General features: G+C 42.2%; 1 protein-coding gene across 2 annotated transcripts in view; it reads right to left on the bottom strand.

The window, feature by feature from the left end:
• The window catches only part of EIF2B3 (eukaryotic translation initiation factor 2B subunit gamma), a 115844-nt gene that overhangs the window by 16423 nt on the left and 79639 nt on the right, over nucleotides 1–19782 (bottom strand). For both annotated transcript variants that reach the window (XM_040627367.1, XM_008699302.2), the window contains exons 7-10: nucleotides 12457–12584; nucleotides 11139–11329; nucleotides 9063–9140; nucleotides 8409–8557 (exon numbers count right to left, since the gene is read on the bottom strand). In XM_040627367.1, the coding sequence (XP_040483301.1) occupies nucleotides 8409–8557; nucleotides 9063–9140; nucleotides 11139–11329; nucleotides 12457–12584 (546 nt within the window). The remainder of the gene's footprint in view (nucleotides 1–8408; nucleotides 8558–9062; nucleotides 9141–11138; nucleotides 11330–12456; nucleotides 12585–19782) is intronic.

Genomic DNA, 19782 nt, shown 5'->3' with positions numbered 1-19782 from the left:
TTCATAATTTGGTATTTTCAAGAGTGTTACTGAAGAAACATGGACAAAATTCTCCTAATCATGGTCCTTTTGCAACTCTAATTACCACAGACTTAATTTCATGTTTAAGGGAATTCACTTTTATACTCAATCAACCCATTAATCAATATTTTGTTTCATTTCTTACTTGGCTATATTATGTCTTCAAGTAGAGTTTTCCAGAGGGTTTATGGGTGACACATCTCCTGAGCCCCTGGAGTATTTCTGATGATTTTATATTTCAACCATAACTTGACTAGCTATGGGATTCTTAGGTCACAGTCGTTTTCCCTCCAAATTTTCTAAATGTTGTTTCACTCCTAAACGGTTGCCTTAAATGTCATCACAGAAAAGTCTGAGGCCAGCCCTCTTATGTGCTTCAGTGGTTTTTTCTTTCAGTTCTATGTGCCTTGAGATGTTGCAAAACAGATGTTTGTCAATTCTTTGGTTTACCCGTGCCCTTATTCTTTATGCTGGTCAAATCTTGGTGTTCTCTTTGGATTTGACCTACTTTCCATTGTGTCTGGCAGATATTCTTCAGTCTGTGTACAGATATGTGGTATTATCTAGTTTTATTATAGATAAAGTTTCCTTTTCTGGTTTTGCTTGTATGTTTTTATTTTGGTGAGTTTTAAGGAGGGAAGCCCTCCACCATTTCTTCTAGAAGTACACACGGCTCTCTTGACAGATACTCAGCCAATTAAAGTAGGGGAGGTTAAATCAGGGATTCTTAGTTTTCTTTCAGTAAATACTTGTAAGATATCTAGTATATAAAAAGTACAGTATTAGGCATTAAGAGAAACAGAAGTATAGGAGAACTATTTCTGTATTCAAGGAATCTATGGTCTAGTTGAGAAAAAAAGAAAGATGCGCTAAATGGCACATGAGCATACGTCAAGTGTTATGGGTGCGCAGGGAAGACAGAGGTGGGGAAAATAATTTCTGGCTAGGACAATTCAAGAAGGCTGCGTGGAGGAGTTGGAATATGTATTGGACCTTGAAAGATGCGTAGGAGGATTTCTTCAGGTAAAGATCTCTAGAAAGAGGCAGTTCAGGCAGAGTGAATGTCAGGAATAAAGGGGAGTAGAAAAGTAAGGGACCCAGTGAGCAGGGCAGTCAGTTGCGTGTAGGTGAAGAGGACGCTCAGGGTAGCATTGAGAAGCAGTAATATATTGTTTGGCTCTGACAGTTGGCACTTGCTGCCTACAGAAAGCGCAGGAAATCTAGGTGACAATTTGGCTCCCTGGCCTGCCTGCCTGCCTGTGAAAGAGCTACCTTACACTGCTGCTTGGGTCATTCACCGTGGACTAGAAGGAGATGTAGGAGATGTTGTTCAGGACCAGAAAGCCAAAGATACAGAACACAGACCTGACACTGAAGTCTTGACAATGCAATTTTCACTAGACTTTGAATTCCTGGGCATCAGCTGTCATAGAATTTGGAATTTCTACCGGAAACTGAAAATGAGAAAGACAGGCAGGAGCCTTCTCTGCACAGTCTCGCCTACACTTTCCCCAAGGTGGTCCTATTAGCATCCCTCAAGCCCTGAGGACCTTGGGCAGATGTCCAAGCCACTGTCCGGAAAGCCTCGGCAGCTCACCACTGCTGGCAGAGACAAGCAAGCCTAGGATATGAGAAACTCCCTTCTGGATAAATTCATGCTCCTACTCTACCATTCAGTTCAGATGTAGCAGCAGCAGGGTAATAAAGTCTCACGCGACTGCAATTTAATTACTTTTCCCAAATCTACCATAAGTAATTAAAACTAAATGACCTGAAAATAATGGGAAAAGGTTCATATGGGATGCAGGGTGTCTGATCTTATCACCAGGAGCTAAATTGCCAGATTGGGTAATCTCTAATGGCCTCCCTAGTCATTAGCCCCGTGTGGCCTGCCTAAAGCTCTCCTTCAACTTTTTTAGTCGAAAAAACAGCAGCTTTGGGGCGCCTGGGTAGCGCAGTTGTTAAAGCATCTGCCTTCGGCTCAGGGCGTGATCCCGGCGTTCCGGGATCGAGTCCCACATCGGGCTCCTCTGCTGGGAGCCTGCTTCTTCCTCTCCCACTCCCCCTGCTTGTGTTCCCTCTCTCGCTGGCTGTCTCTATCTCTGTCAAATAAGTAAATAAAATCTTTAAAAAAAAAAAAAAAAAGAAAAAGAAAAAACAGCAGCTACCACCATCTAAACCTTCATTGTTTCCCTAGCTTATGAGGCCATCTGAGATTATACCTCCTCTAAAACAGCAGCTGACTCTAGGATATTACGCTAGGCCTTCTCCATGAACTTCTCTCCAATGAGCAAGCTGGGGTCTCTTATCGAGCCTTGGTTCCTCACCAAGTCTCTTCATGTCAATTCGGGACACCAACACTGGACTTTAAAGAGGTGCCAGAGAGCTGTTCCTTTGTCTGCCGGCCCACAGGAGGGGAGGGAGAGGTCACTAATTAGAACAAATGGGAAAGTCATGGCATTGTCTTCCCTGGAAGGTCTGAGGCAACATGAGACAGAGTGGAAGTTACAAAGCCTCATGAGCTACTCTGGACTTAGGTGATCAAATGGATAAAGGCAAGTGTGGTTCTGGTTTCGAGAGAATGGTGATGCTGGTGGTCTCATGCATGAATCCGGAATGGGACACAGAGTAGCAAGGGTGCAATGAGAAGAAAGTCTGGAATTCCATACTCCGCTCATCTGCAAAAATGGAGAAGTTGAGCCAGGTGACTTCTGAGGCCCTATCTCACTAACATTCCAGGACTCAGTGTTGCAGCTCGATCGTGAAAAACCTGGAAGTTCAAACTTTATCCTAAAGGTAGGGAGAAGTCTTCAAAAAAGGTTTTTGAATAGAACAGGGACATGATCAGAGCTATCCTTTAGGAAGACGACGCTGGCAACATGCCACCTCTGTGAAATGAGATAAATGATAAATGATGATGAGGATGATAAACAAATGACCGCTAACATTCTAAGTCCAAGCACTGTTCTAAGTGCTTTATGTCTATTAACTTAGTACTCCCAATAAACCTATGAGGTAGGTTAGGTTTCACCCCATCTTACAGTGAGAGAATCATGCACAAAGACGTAAAGTTAATTCCTTAGGTGACCAGTAAGTGACAGATCCGGATTCTGTCTGGCAGTCTGACTCCAAAGTTCATGTTTTAGTCCATAAGAGGAATGACAGAAGGGCAGATTTGGAAGAATAAGAGAAATAGAGACAGCAAAGTAAGTTAGAGAACACCACAGTGGTTCAGGAAGAGGTCTCTGGGTCTGACCTCTTCTTCTAACCTCTAGTCACAAACTGGCTACTGGACACCTTCACATACTTGGGTGTCCGGCAGCTACTTCCAACTTCACGAGCCCCACACAGGCCTTTCCCCCCACAATCTGCTCCTCCCTCATCGTTCGACATCTCACTGAGTACACCACCACCTACCCTGTTTCCCCAACTGGAAACCTGGGCGTCACCTACCAACTGTCCTCTCCTTTACCCCTTAGATTCCTTCCTTGCCCTTCCCTTGTCGGTCTCCTTAGATTCCTTTTCTTATGTCTAAAATTGTTGATGTTCCCCACGGTTTTGTCTCGGTTTCTTTTGTTTTAAGGCCACACAATCTTCCTGGGTGATCTCCTTTACTCCCACAGCTTCGGGTACCACTCTATGCCCACCACTCTCCCAAACCTGTACTTCGAACACGGGTTTCTTTCCTGAGCTCCAGTCCTGCACATCAAATCCTGCATGTCAAGGCCGCCGGCCAGGAACTCAACTTATCCCAAACGGAACTCATCATTTCTGCCTCCCATCCCGCAAATCCTCTGCTGATTTCTATCTTAGTGACTAGCACACCAGAAACCTTATTGCTCAAGCACGAAATCTGGATGTCTTCCCTAATTTCTCTTCCACCTCACATATCCAGGCAATCACCATGCTTTATAGTTTTTAATCACCTTATTATTTCTCTTCCCTATTGCCACTGCTACTGCCTTAATTTAGGACTTCTTTTTTGCAAGGATTCTTTCAGTAGTCCTGCCTCCATGTTTACCCTCCTCACATCACCCTCTACAGTGTAGCCAAAATGATCTTCATAAAATGTGGATTTAATTATGTTGTTCCTTTCCTTTAAACTCTTAAATTACTGTTACCTATTAAACGTCTTAGGGGATAGTCCATGATTTGGCCCTTGGCCATCTGTATAGCCTTGTCTTCTGTCTATCCATTCTCCTTTGAATTCTGTATTCTGGTTATTATGAATTATTTACCATTCTTTCATATAACAAATATTTACTGAGTTCCTGTAGGCTCTCAAGATATAATAGTAAAACAGAAAGATAAGGTACTTATATTCTCAAACTAACATTTACTTGTGAGAGACAGGTAAACAAGATAAGGCCAGACAGTGATAACGTTAGGAAGGAAATAGAACAGGTTGATGTAATGGAGAGTATTGGGACAGATTGCTGCTGCTGCTTCCTCTTCTTTTTTTGAGATTTATTTATTTATTTTAGAGAGAGAGTGTGTGTGCATACCAGCAGGGAAGAGGTGCAGAGGGAGAGGGAGAGAGAATCTCAAGCAGACTCTGCAGCGGAGCACAGAGCCTAACACGGGGCTCGATCTCATGACCTGAGCCAAAACCGAGAATGAGATACTAAACTGACTAAGTCACTCAGGCATTCTGGGACAGATTATATCTGATAGGGTAGTCAGTGAAGCCTCTTCTTAAATGATGAAATTCAAGCTAAGATCAAAATGAAGAGAGGTGTCTGGAAAAAGCTATGCTCTCTCACACTCTTGATGTATCTAGAACATTCCTTTCTCCAGGCGGTGGCTCTAATCATTTTTCAAGATTCAGATCAAGAGTCATTTCCTTAATTCTTTCCTGACCCTTTTCTCCTTTGTGACTATATGGATTTCTACCATAGCACTCATGCTCAGTCTCAGCATCCAGTGGGTCTTTGTGTTTGACAAAAGAGTGAAATACTTGAGACACATCTCTACCATCAGTGATGTGCTGGAGCCAGACTGTTCTGCTTGGGAGAGCTGACTGTTAGCATCTATTCCCAACTTAGTGTTTGCTGATACCATTGGCCACAGTGGGAGAATTTACACTATGGAAATTGGCAAATGTTATAAATCAGACCACTTATTTTTTTCCTTTGGAGAGCGGGTTGTTAACAATTTATCAGCATAGCACTGGTAGCAGTGTACCATAAAATTCTGACCTTTTGTTGGCAATTACATTTATATATGCATGTATATATCTTTTCTTAACTTATTTGAGAGACAGAGAGAGTGAATTTAGAAAGACAGAGGGAGAAGCAGACTCCTTGCTGAGTGGGGAGCCTGACGTAGGGCTCAATCCTAGGACCCTGAAATCATGATCTGAGCCAGTCAGACGCTCCGCCAACTGAGCCACCCAGGCGCCCCAATGAGTGTATATATCTTAAAACAAATCTTTCTGAAGGTTTTATTATGAAAAACAGCAGTCTTCTGTTCCCCCTACCCGTTTCCTTCTTCCCAGAGACAACTCTGTTTTATTTTTATTTTTTAAAATATTTTACTTATTTATTTGAGAAAGAGAGAAAGCACGAGCAGGGGGAGGAGCAGAGGGAGAAGCAGGCTCCCCACTGAGCAAGGAGTCTGACTTGGGGATCGATCCCAGACCTTGGGATCATGACCTGAGCCGAAGACAGACACTTAACTGACTGAGCCACCCAGGTGCACCCCCCTCCCCCGCCCTGCCCGAGACAACTTTTGGACTTCTTTTTGCTGAGTATTTCAGTAATTACCTCCCTATCTCGACAGAATAACATGCTTATATTACTACTTCTTGATTTTTTAGTTTTAGGCATTATCAATAGACTTCCCACAATGGAAGATGAGGATTTAGCTTCCCTTTCTCCCCCTGCTCCGTCTTTCCCTTCCTATCCCTCATCCTTTCAATGTTGTTACAGCATACTTTTGGTCCATAGTGTTTATTACGACTACATAAATTCTATTTCGTAGTCGAGTTAACACAGTGAGCTGTGATGCCTTTTCCTTTCGTGTAGAACTTTTTACACAGAGTTTGTAATTGTTTTGTTTTTGTTAGATAGTATTCTATGCTATTACTAACTCAACCCGAACTTTAGCCAGTTGTCTAAATCTTTCAAGATGTTTATATGCATCTGGTATTTTATCACTTTCATCTTCTGAGTAAGTGCTTTGTGGATTCCACTCTGGGCTAACTGCTCCCCTTAGGCTTCATGCAGTTGTTCACAAAGTTGTCATCCTCGGATCTGCCTTCAGTATCGTCCTATGGATACTTTTTGCTTTTTTAGAGTTGGGTCTCTTGTATCTCACCTCTCTGGTTTAAGCTTCATTTTGGTGGAACACATTTAGAGAAGTTTTTGAAACTTTTCCACGGTCACACTTAACATTTTGCTTGGGTGTAGAATTCTAGGTTGAAATTAGCTTTCCTTCAGAATTTTGAAGGCGTTGCTGTATTATCTCCTAGTTTCCATTGTTGCTACTGTTAAGTCCAAAACAAAGCCATTCTGGTTCCTGATTGATTGTATGGGACCTATTATTTTCTCTTTGTAAGTTTGTAGCACCCTTTATTCTCCAGTGTTCTGAAATTTCAAAATGATGGAGGTTTATTTTTACCCATTGTACTGTGCACTTAGTAGGCCTTTTCAAAATTCTGTAAATTCATCTCTCTCAGTTGTGAGACATTTTCCTATATTATTTCTTAAATAATTTCCTCCTCTGATATGTGAACTTTCTTTTTTTACAGAACTCTTATTCAGATGTTAAACATCCTGAACCCGTCCTCCCATTTCCTTATCTTCTCTTTTCTATGTTCCATCTCTTTATCTCTTTGCTCTACTTTCTGGGAAATGTGACATTTATCTTACAATTCTTTTATTGGGGTTTTCCTTTTGTTATCATAGTTTTAATTTCCCAGAGCTCTTTTTTTGTTCTTTGAAAGAACAGGTTGTTTGAAAGTATTTTTCTCTCCCTGCAGAGTCTCTGTTTCTTCTAAGTAGCTTTTTTCTAACTGTTTGATTTGTGGATCTTTCATGATAGGCTTTCTTTAGATCTCTGGTAATCTTTGATTATCTCTTCATCTTTAGGGGAGGATTCTAAAAAAGCTGACTGGAAGCTTTAAGCACATGAATGGAATTTGTCATCTATAATTTTCACTGCAGGGTGATTTGAATGGGCTGTTAGAAATCTCTGACGTAAATAAATTCAGGTTTTTCTTCTTCGGCTGGTCAGAATCTCCAGAGAATATTCTTCTGAACTCCTGACTGAAGACTTTATGCCTGGTTGTCAAAGTTTGGGAATCATGGGAAGTGGGCTTGGGGGAGGACAGATCTTAGTGACCAATATCCCTATGGTCTCCAACCTTCCTGGTTTTTAATTATGGTACTTCCTCCCTCAATCCTGTCTATTATCTTTCATGAGTTACTCTTCCTAAAGAGCAAAGGCTTAACCTCTCCCCCAACCCCTCATTGGCAGCTAGGAAAGGTAGTTCAGCCTTCACTGAACTTGTAGTCTTTCCTATCCTTCTCTCCCAGTTGTTGGCATCAGAGCTAGAATTAAAGCTTTAGAATCAGCTCTTTCAGGCTGATCCAGTCTAGTGTTTTTCAAAAGTTGTTTATAGATCTGATTCACATCCTCGAGGAAGGACAAGTGCCCCTTCCCCACTGTATTGCAAACAACTGTGCTTTTATCAGTTTTAAATACTGAGTTTCTACTAAGATTTATCTTAACAAAAAGTTCAGTTTCTAAAAAGTCTGAAGACCATTGCTTTGGTAATATCCTTCCTCTCTTCCACTGTCTATGCTTGGATTTTATATAGGAAAAACCTGAGGTCCATACAGAGGAATAATCTTATTGAATATCATTCAAGTCATCTTACTCCAAGTTCAGGTTGTTCATAAACCAAGATTTTAGGATACTCAAAAGTGTCTCAAAATGGGGGAGATTCTCCATAACTTGTAACAAAGAAGCTCTCCCTTAAAAATAGTATGTGGCTCAAATGACCACACCTCCTAGTCCTCTGCCTTCTTCAGGGCTGCTCGGAGAGAAGCAAGGTAACCCTCAGACATTGGTACAGTGTCATTCCAGCACTGCCAGTGGTGCACTACGGTGGCCATTCCATCAAGCAGCATACCCAAGCAAAAGAAGGCAGCCTCTCTCAGAACCACAACTGGAATAAGTGTGAGAAAGTTGCTGGAAACGCTTTCAGACACCATGTCTTTATGGAGCCAAAACCAAGGCCTCAAAGGGCCTACGCACTGTTCTTTCCTTCACCTCCTTTTCTTCCCCTCCTCAAGCCGAGCCCTTTTCTAGGCTGGACTGGCCCCCAAAACCTCCCAGAGATGCCAGGAACCCTGCCTCAAGTGGGCACAGGGGAAACATACCCTTCCTCCACGGTGACTGAGTTCATGAGAAGGCAACGGGTGATAGTCACTCTATTTCTTATGACACAGGATGAACCAATGACTGAGTGCTTAATGGATGACTTCTCTCCAACCTGTGTATCTGGTCCAATGAGGCTCTCACCTCCAATCTGGAAAAGGCAAATATAAAGCCTTGTCTATCCATCTCAACCAACTGCAAACCAAGCCCTCGGATCCCTTGAGTTGGGGTCTAATGCAACCTTCCCCCAGAGATACTTCAGCAGAGGGGGCATCATCTGTTTCTCAAGGCCACAAGGTCACAAAATACCTCTGGGATCAACTCAACCGTACACACCCATGTATTTGTGTACAGATGTGCTCTCTTGAAGAGAATGCTCAAATCAGTGTAAGAGGGACGGAGATGGAAAGCTCCCGTGTCTGAGTCCCAAGACCATGATGGATCTGCCTTACAGAATTTGTGTGCCTGGGGTCAGCACCTGTCCAGCTTCTTGAGTGTCTGGGCTAGAGGATGGTATTCTATAACCACAACCCAGTTGGGATTTCCCTAGGACTAATGAGTTTCAGGGCTTGAGAACCCCAATCCATCTTCTCAAGGATATACCTCAGTGCACCTGGAGACTGCCCCATACCTGCCCTGCCCAAGGTAGCACTTACCAGGTGTTTGCTGACAATCTGGGCTGATGAATGAATCAGTGATTCTTCTGGACACAGAACAGACAGCAATTTGGGCACCTTGAGGAAAGAGGTTTGGTCATCAAAGTTAAGACCAGAAAACACCTGAAAGCATCTTAGGTAGAACTCAATGCCCAGTTAGAGATGCAGGGAGTTTTCAGCCACAGCTTTCCTGCTTGGGTGAGGCAGGACAGGAGGCTACTATATTTCCCCTAGGACAAGGATGATATATGCAGTAAATGCTAGGTGTCTTCTCCTTAGTTTCCTAGCTGAGTATCTCCTCCCTGAAAGTAATGCCAAGTCCCTCAATTGGGAGGCACTGAGACAAGCCTTCAAGAGGCCTACCTGAGGGCAAGGAGCATTCTGGGTCCCGACCATAATCATCCCAGGTTCCTGCTCCCCTCTTAGACCAGTGTGGCCATGCCTAAAGTGTGGGTAGGAGCAATGTCAGACAAATTCTACAATCAGGACAGTTTCTGAGAAGGCATCCATGTTCTTCACCAGGCAAAGTAAAAGGTTGAAGGTGTTCACACTATACTATTTCCAGTATGAGAAAACTGAGAAGGTTACAGATATGGAGAATTTGAGCTCTGGACCCATCAGGCAGGCACAGGTAGTATGCATATGTCATTCTCCAGCATGGACAGAATGCTGGTCAGAGCACTATGTGTGGTGGCCACACTGGCTGAGGGACACCGTGCCAGAACTGGCTACACTGGCAGTGTGAAAGCTAATCCCTCAGCCCTCATCCCTGGGATCTCCTTCCTTTGTTACACTTCGACCAAGGCCATTCCGACCTCTCTGCTGCACAGCACCTGCTGGCACTTCAGAGGACACTTCCCTAGCTTCAGACTTTCCATGGACCTGCTTTCAGACCAGGCTGACAGACTCTAGTCATAGAACTGAAACTCTGACACTAAACTGGGGCTAACTTTACTGACAACTGCCCTGCGTAAACACGGGACTAGTCATGATTTCTCATAGACTCTCTGGCTTGGATTCTCTTGGATCTATAACCAATCCAGGGTAAAGACAGCTTGAGGGCTGGGGCTAGGGCCATACCCACCATACAGTGTGGGTCCTCAAGATTTCTGAGCCAGGTTTTCTTCAGGGACTATATTCCAATCCCGATTTTAAACAGTATCTTTTATTCTACTTGACCTTCTCCCTTCACTCCCCCTTCACTTAGACCTGCGCTGACAGTTTTCACAGAGTTCTACCAGAAACGATGTCAAGAGCTAATCTTTTCACCCTCTCATCTCCATTGTCCTTGCATGCCACCCCAGTATAGTTCCCTTGGTCACCTATCTTTTCCTCTTCTTGTCTCAACCCTTTACTGCTCTGTTTCCTTTTCACGGTCTCATCAGCCCTCCCCCCTAAAGCCTTCCCCCGTGCCTGCTACACAATAAAGAGCTCCCCTGCATCCTCAGTCTCTTCACTGTTTTCTCACTCCTTCCCCTGTTAACTAAAAGCTGGCCTATCTTTTAGAGCACTGCTTCCCCTTTAACAGAAGCTGCTCATTCTCCATATCTCACAAACCTTAGCGTTAAAAGGAGGGGTTAGCTCTCTGATGCTGTTTCCAGACACTTCCCTCTCACAGACACTCCTTCTTTGAGGTTCTACCACCTGACTATACTCTGTTCCTTTTCCTTCTTAGGAAAGCCTCCTCTCTGTGCCTATGTTTACTTCATCAGAGTAATGATTACACAGTATTTATCTGCTTGTTTATATGAAGTACTGCAGATCTCCTCATGCCCAGCAGAACAGGAGAAAGCTGCTGAACTCCGAGGCCAAAAGTTAGCCTTCCTGGGGATCTTAGCCCTTCTTTGGAGCCACAGAGGCTCTACCTCTAGGGACTAGGCCCACCGTTTCTCCTTTTGTTGTACCTGGGTATCCACCCCAATGGTATCCCCTGACATGGCAGGTCTTGCTCAACCTTGGGTATGAGAGGGATTCTGAACAAGTCCCTGGGTACTTAATGAAGAAATAAGACAAAAGGCTCAGTCTGTTTCTGGGACAGGAGCTCCCATGATTTCTCTTCTACACCCATCCTCTTACCTGTCTGTTTGCTTCCATGTAGAGGCCCAGGGTGCTTACTCGAGAGCAGAGCCCCTCTTTCATGATATGGACATAGCAGCGCACCTGTGATTTGGACAAGTCTTCCCACCTGTCTCCTCGACAGATATTCCAGCAGGCATCATAGGGAGCAAAGGTCAGTGTATTGCCTTCTTTTATAAAACTGAAAATATCTTCAGAATAAACAGAGGAAATAGAGACTCAGTCACATTTTGAAAGAGGGTACAGCTCATGCCTCTCTCCTTGGGACTTACCCATACGACAAGAACCCTGGGGAAATCCCATTAAAACCTTAAAGACTAAGTGAAATTCAAAGAGGCAACAGACCTTCCTGAACATTTGAAATATTATATGATACAAAAATGCTTAAAAAAGAGGTCCTAAAAGCAACTGTGACCAATAATCAAGTACCACTAGGGACAATAAAATAGAGGACTCTTGTAAATCATGACATAAAGTAACCAAGGGTCCAGGCTTTAGCAACCAGCCACGTTGGCTTTGTGCTGCTAGCCTCTATTACCATATCTAGTAGTTGAGGATGACAGAAATAGTATAGGACTTGAAGCCAGAGTTATCTGGGCCCCAGTTTTTCAATTCTTAAAACAACCATGTGAGACCTTTTATTGTATGATAAGAAAACTGGGGCTCAGGGGACTGAGTAACCTGCCTCAGGTCACAGAGCTAATAAGAGGCAGAGTCAGATTTCAAACCGAGGTCTGTCTGATGCCAAGTCCCGCTATCTTAACCATCATGCTATACTGCCTCCATTTATTCATTTGATAAATAAGTTTTTGGAACACCTACTATGAACCCAGGACTTGCCAGGGACTAGGCAGGGTTATGACCGCAAACAAGACAGACCTCTCCCCCACATCCTGGAAAGGAGATAGTCTGGTTGGTCTCTGGCTGAACTGTAACAGTATACTCCTTCACCTTTCTTCCCTTGACAGAAAAGGCTAAGTATAGTCAGGAGTGGGGCAGCCCAGAGCCTAGAGAATAGGGGAACTGAGAATTGGGAGGCAGAGTTGACTCAAAACAGTCTAGTGAAAAACACAGCCAAATCAGGGCTATGAACCAGAGAATGGACTTAAGACATGATTAACCAATCCTTGAAGAGCACAGTGACGGAATGTGCTTGAGCAAGCCTACCCAGAGCTCAGGGACTGGCGCCAGCTACCCTGTCTTGCCTGACACTACCCTGTCTTGCCCGGTGGTTAGATAAAAAGCTGTTGCCTTGTTGGCTAGCTACTCTTTCCAAAGGTGCTGCTCCCCTACCCTACTGCAGCAACCAAGCACTGACCTAAGGACTTCAGCTCCTTTTTCTTTAGATCCTCCTCTTTTTCTTCTTGTCCTTGTTGTGAGGAAGCTGAGGAGAACTGCTTTCTTATTAGGTATGGAATCAGTTCACTCCGGATGGAAGTGATTGACCTAGGAAGAAAGAGTGGTCAAATATGAGAAATCGGACTGTCTGGTTGCTATGGGATCAAAAACTCTGCGTCCAAGGAAAAGCCAAATTCCTTCCTGTCGTGCCACCTTGGGACTGACAGATCGAAAGTGGCCTGGCTTTGGTAGTTCTGGAGAACTGGAAGATCTAAGTTCTCTATCAGCTTCAGGCTGGAGGTGGGAGGGTAGTGCACTAAATATAAGAATTTATGCAGAAAATAGTCTTTTACAACATCCAATTTACATGGTGTATATGCATATGTGTTTGTGAGTGTATTTTAACACGGTGCCTTGACTCTTAACTGGCAATAACCTATCTGAAGGAAGAATGCTCCAGTCTTGAAAAAAGTTATTTATTTGTTTTCAAAGATTTATCTATTTATTTTAGAGAGAGAGAGGAAGGGCAGAGGGAGAGGGAGAGAATCTCAAGCAGACTCCCTGCTGAGGACAGAGCCCCACGTGGGGCTCTCGATCCCAGGACCCTGAGATCATGACCCGAGCAGAAACCAAGAGTCAGACACTTAACTGACTGAACCACCCAGGTGCCCTGAAAAAAGTTGTTTAAAAACATAAAAATTTTTTTCTATAAAGGACTTGCATATCTTCTGTTAGATTAATCCTAAGTATCTTACATTGTTTGTTGGTATTATAAACGGTGCCTTTTGAACAATTATTTTCTCCTTGTTAGTTTGTTGAAATTTAATTTACTCTGTATTTTACTTGTAGCTGATTGCCTTGCTAAACAATTTTACTAATTCTAATAATTTATCTGTACATTCTGACAATCATACCAACTATGAAAACAACACTTTTTTTTCTTCCTTTCTAATCCCTATAACAGCGAAGAAGGGACCCAATGCTTAATACAGTGAGTATGCTTTTGAAATAAAAGCACCGAAGGGGGAGAGACCAGCACAAGATCTTTAGTTTTCTCTCAAGCTGTGACTTTATCAGAATTTTACACCACTAATCAATTTATTTAGGATTTAACAAGCATCTATTAATATGCCGTTACTGTGCTAGGCCTTGGAAATACACTGTTTCCAACTTCAAAGAATTCATAATCCAGTAGACAGTAGCCTGATCTAAGGAAGAGGGTAGAAGGAGATGAGTGTCATCAAGTAAGCCAGGGAGACAGACCACAGAAGTCTTCTGTGGCAGTCTCTAGTCTGGACTGAGAAGCTAGTGGGGATTTTTAAGCAGGAAAGTGACACTGATGAGTTTTCTTTCTTTGTAAGATAATTCTGGTAGCAGTAGAAATAGGCCTGATACAAGGAGAATGAAGACAGGGAGACCAGTTACATGATTCTTAAAGATGAGCTAATGTGGCCCGAGAGAGACAGAAAGGGGGGGGTTAATGTATAAACAGACCTATAAACCCCGACTGCCCCGTTGCCTACTTCACGCCCCCCTCCCCCACCCCATTCAAAGAAGTTCTGCAGGCTGACAGGGGACCACACAGATGGAGTGTTGATAGGAAGGCAAGACAAGAGGCAGAGGCTGAGGAGGGTAAGCAAAATTATGAACCCTGGAGCGACACAGTTCATGGTTTTTGTCGTTTTAAAGGATCAAGTCAGACATCTTTGAAAAATTCTGTGTAAGCTGGAAGCTCTTGTATTGAATTTCAATGTGATTTTTCTCCTGATCCTTTGACGGAGATTAAAAATTTCCATATGAATACAAAGAACGAAACAACACTTATTCTTAGCTCTTTTGCTCCCCTTTTAATGCACCAAACCAGTGTGGGTAGCAAATGTTCCTTGGCCCCCTCTGGTGGAAAACAAGTCAGTTCCCTTTGAAGAAATGACAAAGCATGGACAGCTGGGAGATTTCAGAGCCATGATATTTACATTATGGGCCAAACAGAACTGTCACTGCAGAAGCAAGTAAACAAGCCTTGGCACACAGCCCCTAGGGGCAGAGCTCTTCAAGGAGATGAGACAGTGATTTAGAGAGGACATGAAGCAGTCCTGCCAGGTCCCACCTGCTTCTGCTGGCACTCAGCATCAGGTCAGTTCCCATAATGCAGTTAGCTCAGCAGCATTATAGAGGACAAAATTACTCTTCCTGCTTCCTACTCATAGGAGAGGAAGCTCAATGCTATGCCAAGAAGTGGGATAGGCCACTGTGAACCTTTGTGAAGTCCTGACCTTGGGACTAAGGTAAGCAGCTGGATTTACTGCCCTGGGCCTGGGCAACCTCACTTTCCCCCTTCCCTCTTATACATAGCCTTCCAGAAACTCCTGCCTCATCTCATGAATTACATGCTTCCAAGAAATGAGAAATCACAAAGGAGAACAACAGATTTTGACTATTAGCTATAAACAAACAACTCTACCAAATTAAAGACAAAATAATTGCTATAAATAGGACAAAAATTAATATCCTAAGTAGATATGTGATCAAAAAATATATATATATATTTTAAGATTTTATTTATTTATTTAAAAGAGAAAGTGAGAGAGAGAGAGAGAAAGAGAAAGAGCAGGGGGAGGGGCAGAGGGAGAGGCCGACTCCCTGCTGAACAGAGAGCCCAATGTGGGGCTCAATCCCAGGACCCCAGGATCATGATCTGAGCTGAAGACAGAGGCTTAACCGACTGAGCCACCCAGGTGCCCCTCAAAAAACATTTTTAAAGAAATAAACAATAAAACAAGATGTAATTTCTCCCTCAATCAAACTAGCAGATTAAAAAAAAAATTCAGGGGTGCTTGGGTGTCTGCCCTTTAGCTCAGGTCATGACCCCAGGGACCTGGGATAGAGCCTGACATCAGGCTCTCTGCTCAGCAGGGAGCCTGTTTCTCCTTCTGCCTGATGCTCTGCCTGCTTGTGGTCTCTCTCTGTCAAATAAATTTAAAAAAAAATCTTAAAAAAAAATAATGAGAAAAAACAAGTTATTTTTATAGCATGATTTCAAGTATATATATATAAATAAAATGATGAAAAGAAATACACCAAAATTCTCTCAGTTATCACACAGTACAATTACGGATAATATTTTCTTTTTATATTTTTCAAATTTTCTAAATTCCAGCCATTAGTCGTTACTTATTTCTTCTCCTCTTACCTTCTGTGGCATCACTCTTTTTTTTTTTTTTTTAAAGATTTTATTTATTTATTTGACAGAGAGAGACAGCCAGCGAGAGAGGGAACACAAGCAGGGGGAGTGGGAGAGGAAGAAGGAGGCTCATAGCGGAGGAGCCTGATGTGGGGCTCGATCCCATAATGCCGGGATCACGCCCTGAGCTGAAGGCAGACGCTTAACCGCTCTGCCACCCAGGCGCCCCTGTGGCATCACTCTCTTGATCTGTTCCTATTTCTGATACCTGTCTCCCCTAAAATATTGGGTGTTTCTTAGTAGTTTTCTTTTTGCCTATGATTTTTCTCATGCTGTTTATCTCCCCAAGACAGATCATCACTTAGTGGCTTCTTTGCTGCTCATTCCCAAATGTGGCCCCATAGCAAGACCTCTCTCCTTTACTTTAGTCTCACATTTCCAACTGCTGGATGAACCCTGCCATTTAGATGACCCACAGATACTTTAAACTCAGTGTCTAAAACTGAACCCATCATCATTTTCCCAAACCTCCCCTCACCAACACTGGTGGTAACACTGGTTATCTTGCTTAATGATATGAAGATTCATTTAGTCACCCAAGCAAGAAATCTAGTAATCACCTGACTCTTCCTTCTTCCTCCATTCTTCACATAACCATTCATCAAACACTGCTGATTTTTATGCCCTAAATCTCTTTTCAAAAACTGTCAACTTCTCTCCATCTCTATTGCCACAGCTTAGTCTAAGCCACTGTCATCATTTGTTTGGATTCCTTCAACTGCTTTTAATTGGTCTTCCTCCCTCCAGTCTTACCTCTTGAAATCTGTCCTCCATATTGTAGACAGAATACTCTCTCTAAAGTATAATCTGATCATGTGTCTTATTCCTTCTATCTACCCCTCTATATTGAGGTTTTTCTAAAGTACAAATCTGATCTTATCTCCTTAAATTTAATGCTCAGGATAGTGGTTACTTTTGTGTGCTGTGGGGGATAGTTACTGTCTGGTAGGTAGCAGGAGAGCTCCTGGAAATCTGGTAATGTTCTGTTTCTTGACTATAATAGTAGTTACAAGGGTGTGTTCACGTTGTGAAAATTTATCAAGCTGTAAGACTGCTCTCAAATATCATTCTCCTTGGAAGCCTTTCATAACATTTCTAGCTTCTGAACTCTCACAGCAAAGACAATTATATACTGTTTTTTAATCCATATCATTTTTGAGTGTAATGCTAGGAAATTAATAGATATCATCTCAAATTCTTACAGCAATCCTCACGGTAGGTATTATTGTCCTTATTTTATAAGTGAGGTAATTAGAGCTTAGATTATCTTTCTTTTTTTTCTTTAAAGATTTTATTTATTTATTTGAAAGAGAGAGAGGAAGTGAGGGAGAGAGCGCAAGCAGGGTGAAGAGCAGAGGGAGAAGCAGACCCCCCTGCCCCCGCTGAGCAGGAAGCCCAGCGCAGGACCCCATCCTGGGACTCCAGGTTCATAACCAGAGCCGAAGACAGACACTTAACTGGCTGAGCCACCCACGCGCCCAGATTAATTACCCTTCTTAAGGTTAATACGGCTTTTATAATTGGCAGAGCTGAAACTTACTCCATACCTATCTCAAAGCCCATGACTCTTTCCACTACACCATAGTAACTAGTATCCTGTTTACTGCAACCATAGCACTTTCCACAGGATTTATAATTTTTTGCTTATTGTTTCTATAGATAGTCATGTAGGAAATGCTAAATAAATATTTATTTGAATAAATGAATGAGTAAATGTGTAAATGACTGTCATCCCTCTAGGCCAGACAGCTGGCAATAATTTCTTCTGTTTTTTTGGACATAGAAACTAGAGATTTCCCTATCTGGAATTGTAATGAACTCTAAATATGTTTTTCTATTATTAATATTACTACCATTAAAAATCCAACATTTGAAAAAACATATGATTATTAGTTCTGCTGAAATCTGATATTTTTAGCATTTTGCCTTGGTCTCTTATCAGGTCCTCCTTGTGGCTATAAGCTTCCAGGGAAGGCCTAGAAATGATGCCCATGGCAAAAGGAAACATTTGGCTACTTTTGCATTCTGGTTTTTCTGTCTTTGTAAGCAAATCACAAGGGCAAATCCTTTAAAAGTCTTCCACTTCAAGTCAGTACTTCAAAATATTAGTTAGGAAAGAGGTAGAACAGGCAACCTACTTTTATAGGGCCTGGAACTAAAGTCTGCAGAGCAGAATATTAAGGGCTTGACTTTTCTTACCTCTTCGCTTAGCTCTCACAGCAGAGCAGTAATTGGGAGGATAAGGTGATTGCTAAGTTAACTTTGTGCTTTGTTTTCAGGCTTTTTTTTTTTTTCCCTTCAAAGTAAACAGATATAATATGAAATAGGATATAGGAAATTATTTTAGATTAAAAGGTACTGACTTAAAAGCTAGGTATTTGGCATATAGTATTGTGTGATACCATTTTCCTTCTTAACAAAAACACTGAAAACTGCTATGAGAATAAATTTTCATTGTTGGTGCTTACGGCCTGAGAAAGATAAACATGTTCACACCCTACAGGCTGGAGAGATTGTATAGGCTTACGTCAATCCAATAAGCACTCAGAGAATATGCCTGGGTATTTGTTAAACGTCTGTTGCTTTGAGTTTTTAATAAATTATGGTAAGTCCAACTCATCTCTTAAGCATTTAAAAATTTTTTGAAATGTAGTGTATATTAAATACATCTATATTAAATGCACAGTTTGATGAGTTTTATCAAATGCATACTACTGTAACCACTACCCCAAATCAAGAGATGGAGCATTTTCACCAACAACCCAAATTCCCTTATGCTTTTATTATACTATTATACTACTCTCTATACTCTAATACTACTTACCACATTTTATTGTAATAATATGTTTAACCTGTCCCCCTCTCCTTAAACTGTGAGGAACCTGAAGCAGAAACTTCATGTTTTTATCTTTACCACCAGTAAATGTGGTATCTTCTCTTTAGCAACACAGTGACTGACACACAGTAGGTGAACAATTAAAAATTGATTTGAGTTCTTACTGTACATCAACGACTGCTCTCAGCTGTTTTTTTAATTTTATTGTTTTAAGTAGGCTCCACACCCAATGTGGAGCCCAACACAGGGCTTGAACTCACGACCTTGAGATCAAGACCTGAGCTGAAATCAAGAGTGGATGCTTAACTGACTGAACCACCCAGGCGCCCCTGCTCTCAGCTCTTTACATGTATTTTCAACAACAACCATATGGGTCAAGTACTATTATTCCTAATTTTCAGATGAGAAAAGTGAGGGTTCAGAAAAGTAGACACCCATCCGAGGTCACACAGCTCAGTTACTAAACTTCTCTTGTTAAAGACAGTGCAGGTTTTCTTTTCTCCACAGGTCTGCCTATAGCTCTTCTACTTGGTCAGCTACAGAAATCCTCATCTCTTCTCCCACTACCGATGTTACTGACGTAGCTATGACATTACTTCTGTTGTCTCAACTATCACCACATCTCTTCTCATCCCATTCACCAAGCATATATTGAATGCATTAGCAATCCAGGTAGGTATCTAATCTCAAGAATCTGGATGGAAGACATTAACATGTAAGCAACTGAAAAACAGTAACAACCGCCCCCACCCCCCCTCAAAACACAGGCAAAAATGTTGACTTTCACAGGCGAAAGACAGCGGGAGACCGCTAAAGTGTCCTTTCTTGAAGCTGTGCCTACCAGGTGTACCTCTTCCCTTCCATCCTTAAAGGAGTCATCATTTCATAACCAGGTAATTAAAAGCTTCTTACTTACCTTGAAGGAGTCTCTTTCCCATCCAGCATGGTCTGTGTTCTCCTGCCAGGTTGTACCACTGCTCATTCCAAAAGGGACTATTCTGTTTGAAGATCTGTATCTCCCTGTTAAGCTTTCAAAGCCTTCTACATGCTGTTCCCACCAACCTATTCAATCCCATCTCCCACAACTTTAGACAAGACCACCACTATTGCAGCTAGGAATAAAGAGTATCTCTTGAGTACCATTCTAATTTGTCCCGTTGTATCTTTATACTTTTCCTAATACACTGAAATTTATCACTTTTCAATACAATGCCTTTAATTCCAATGAC

Source organism: Ursus maritimus, unplaced genomic scaffold, assembly GCF_017311325.1.
Source record: "Ursus maritimus isolate PB19 unplaced genomic scaffold, ASM1731132v1 scaffold_12, whole genome shotgun sequence".
NCBI lineage: Eukaryota > Metazoa > Chordata > Mammalia > Carnivora > Ursidae > Ursus > Ursus maritimus.
Note: the sequence above shows the minus strand (reverse complement) of the source record. Positions and strands in the feature narration are given on the sequence as shown.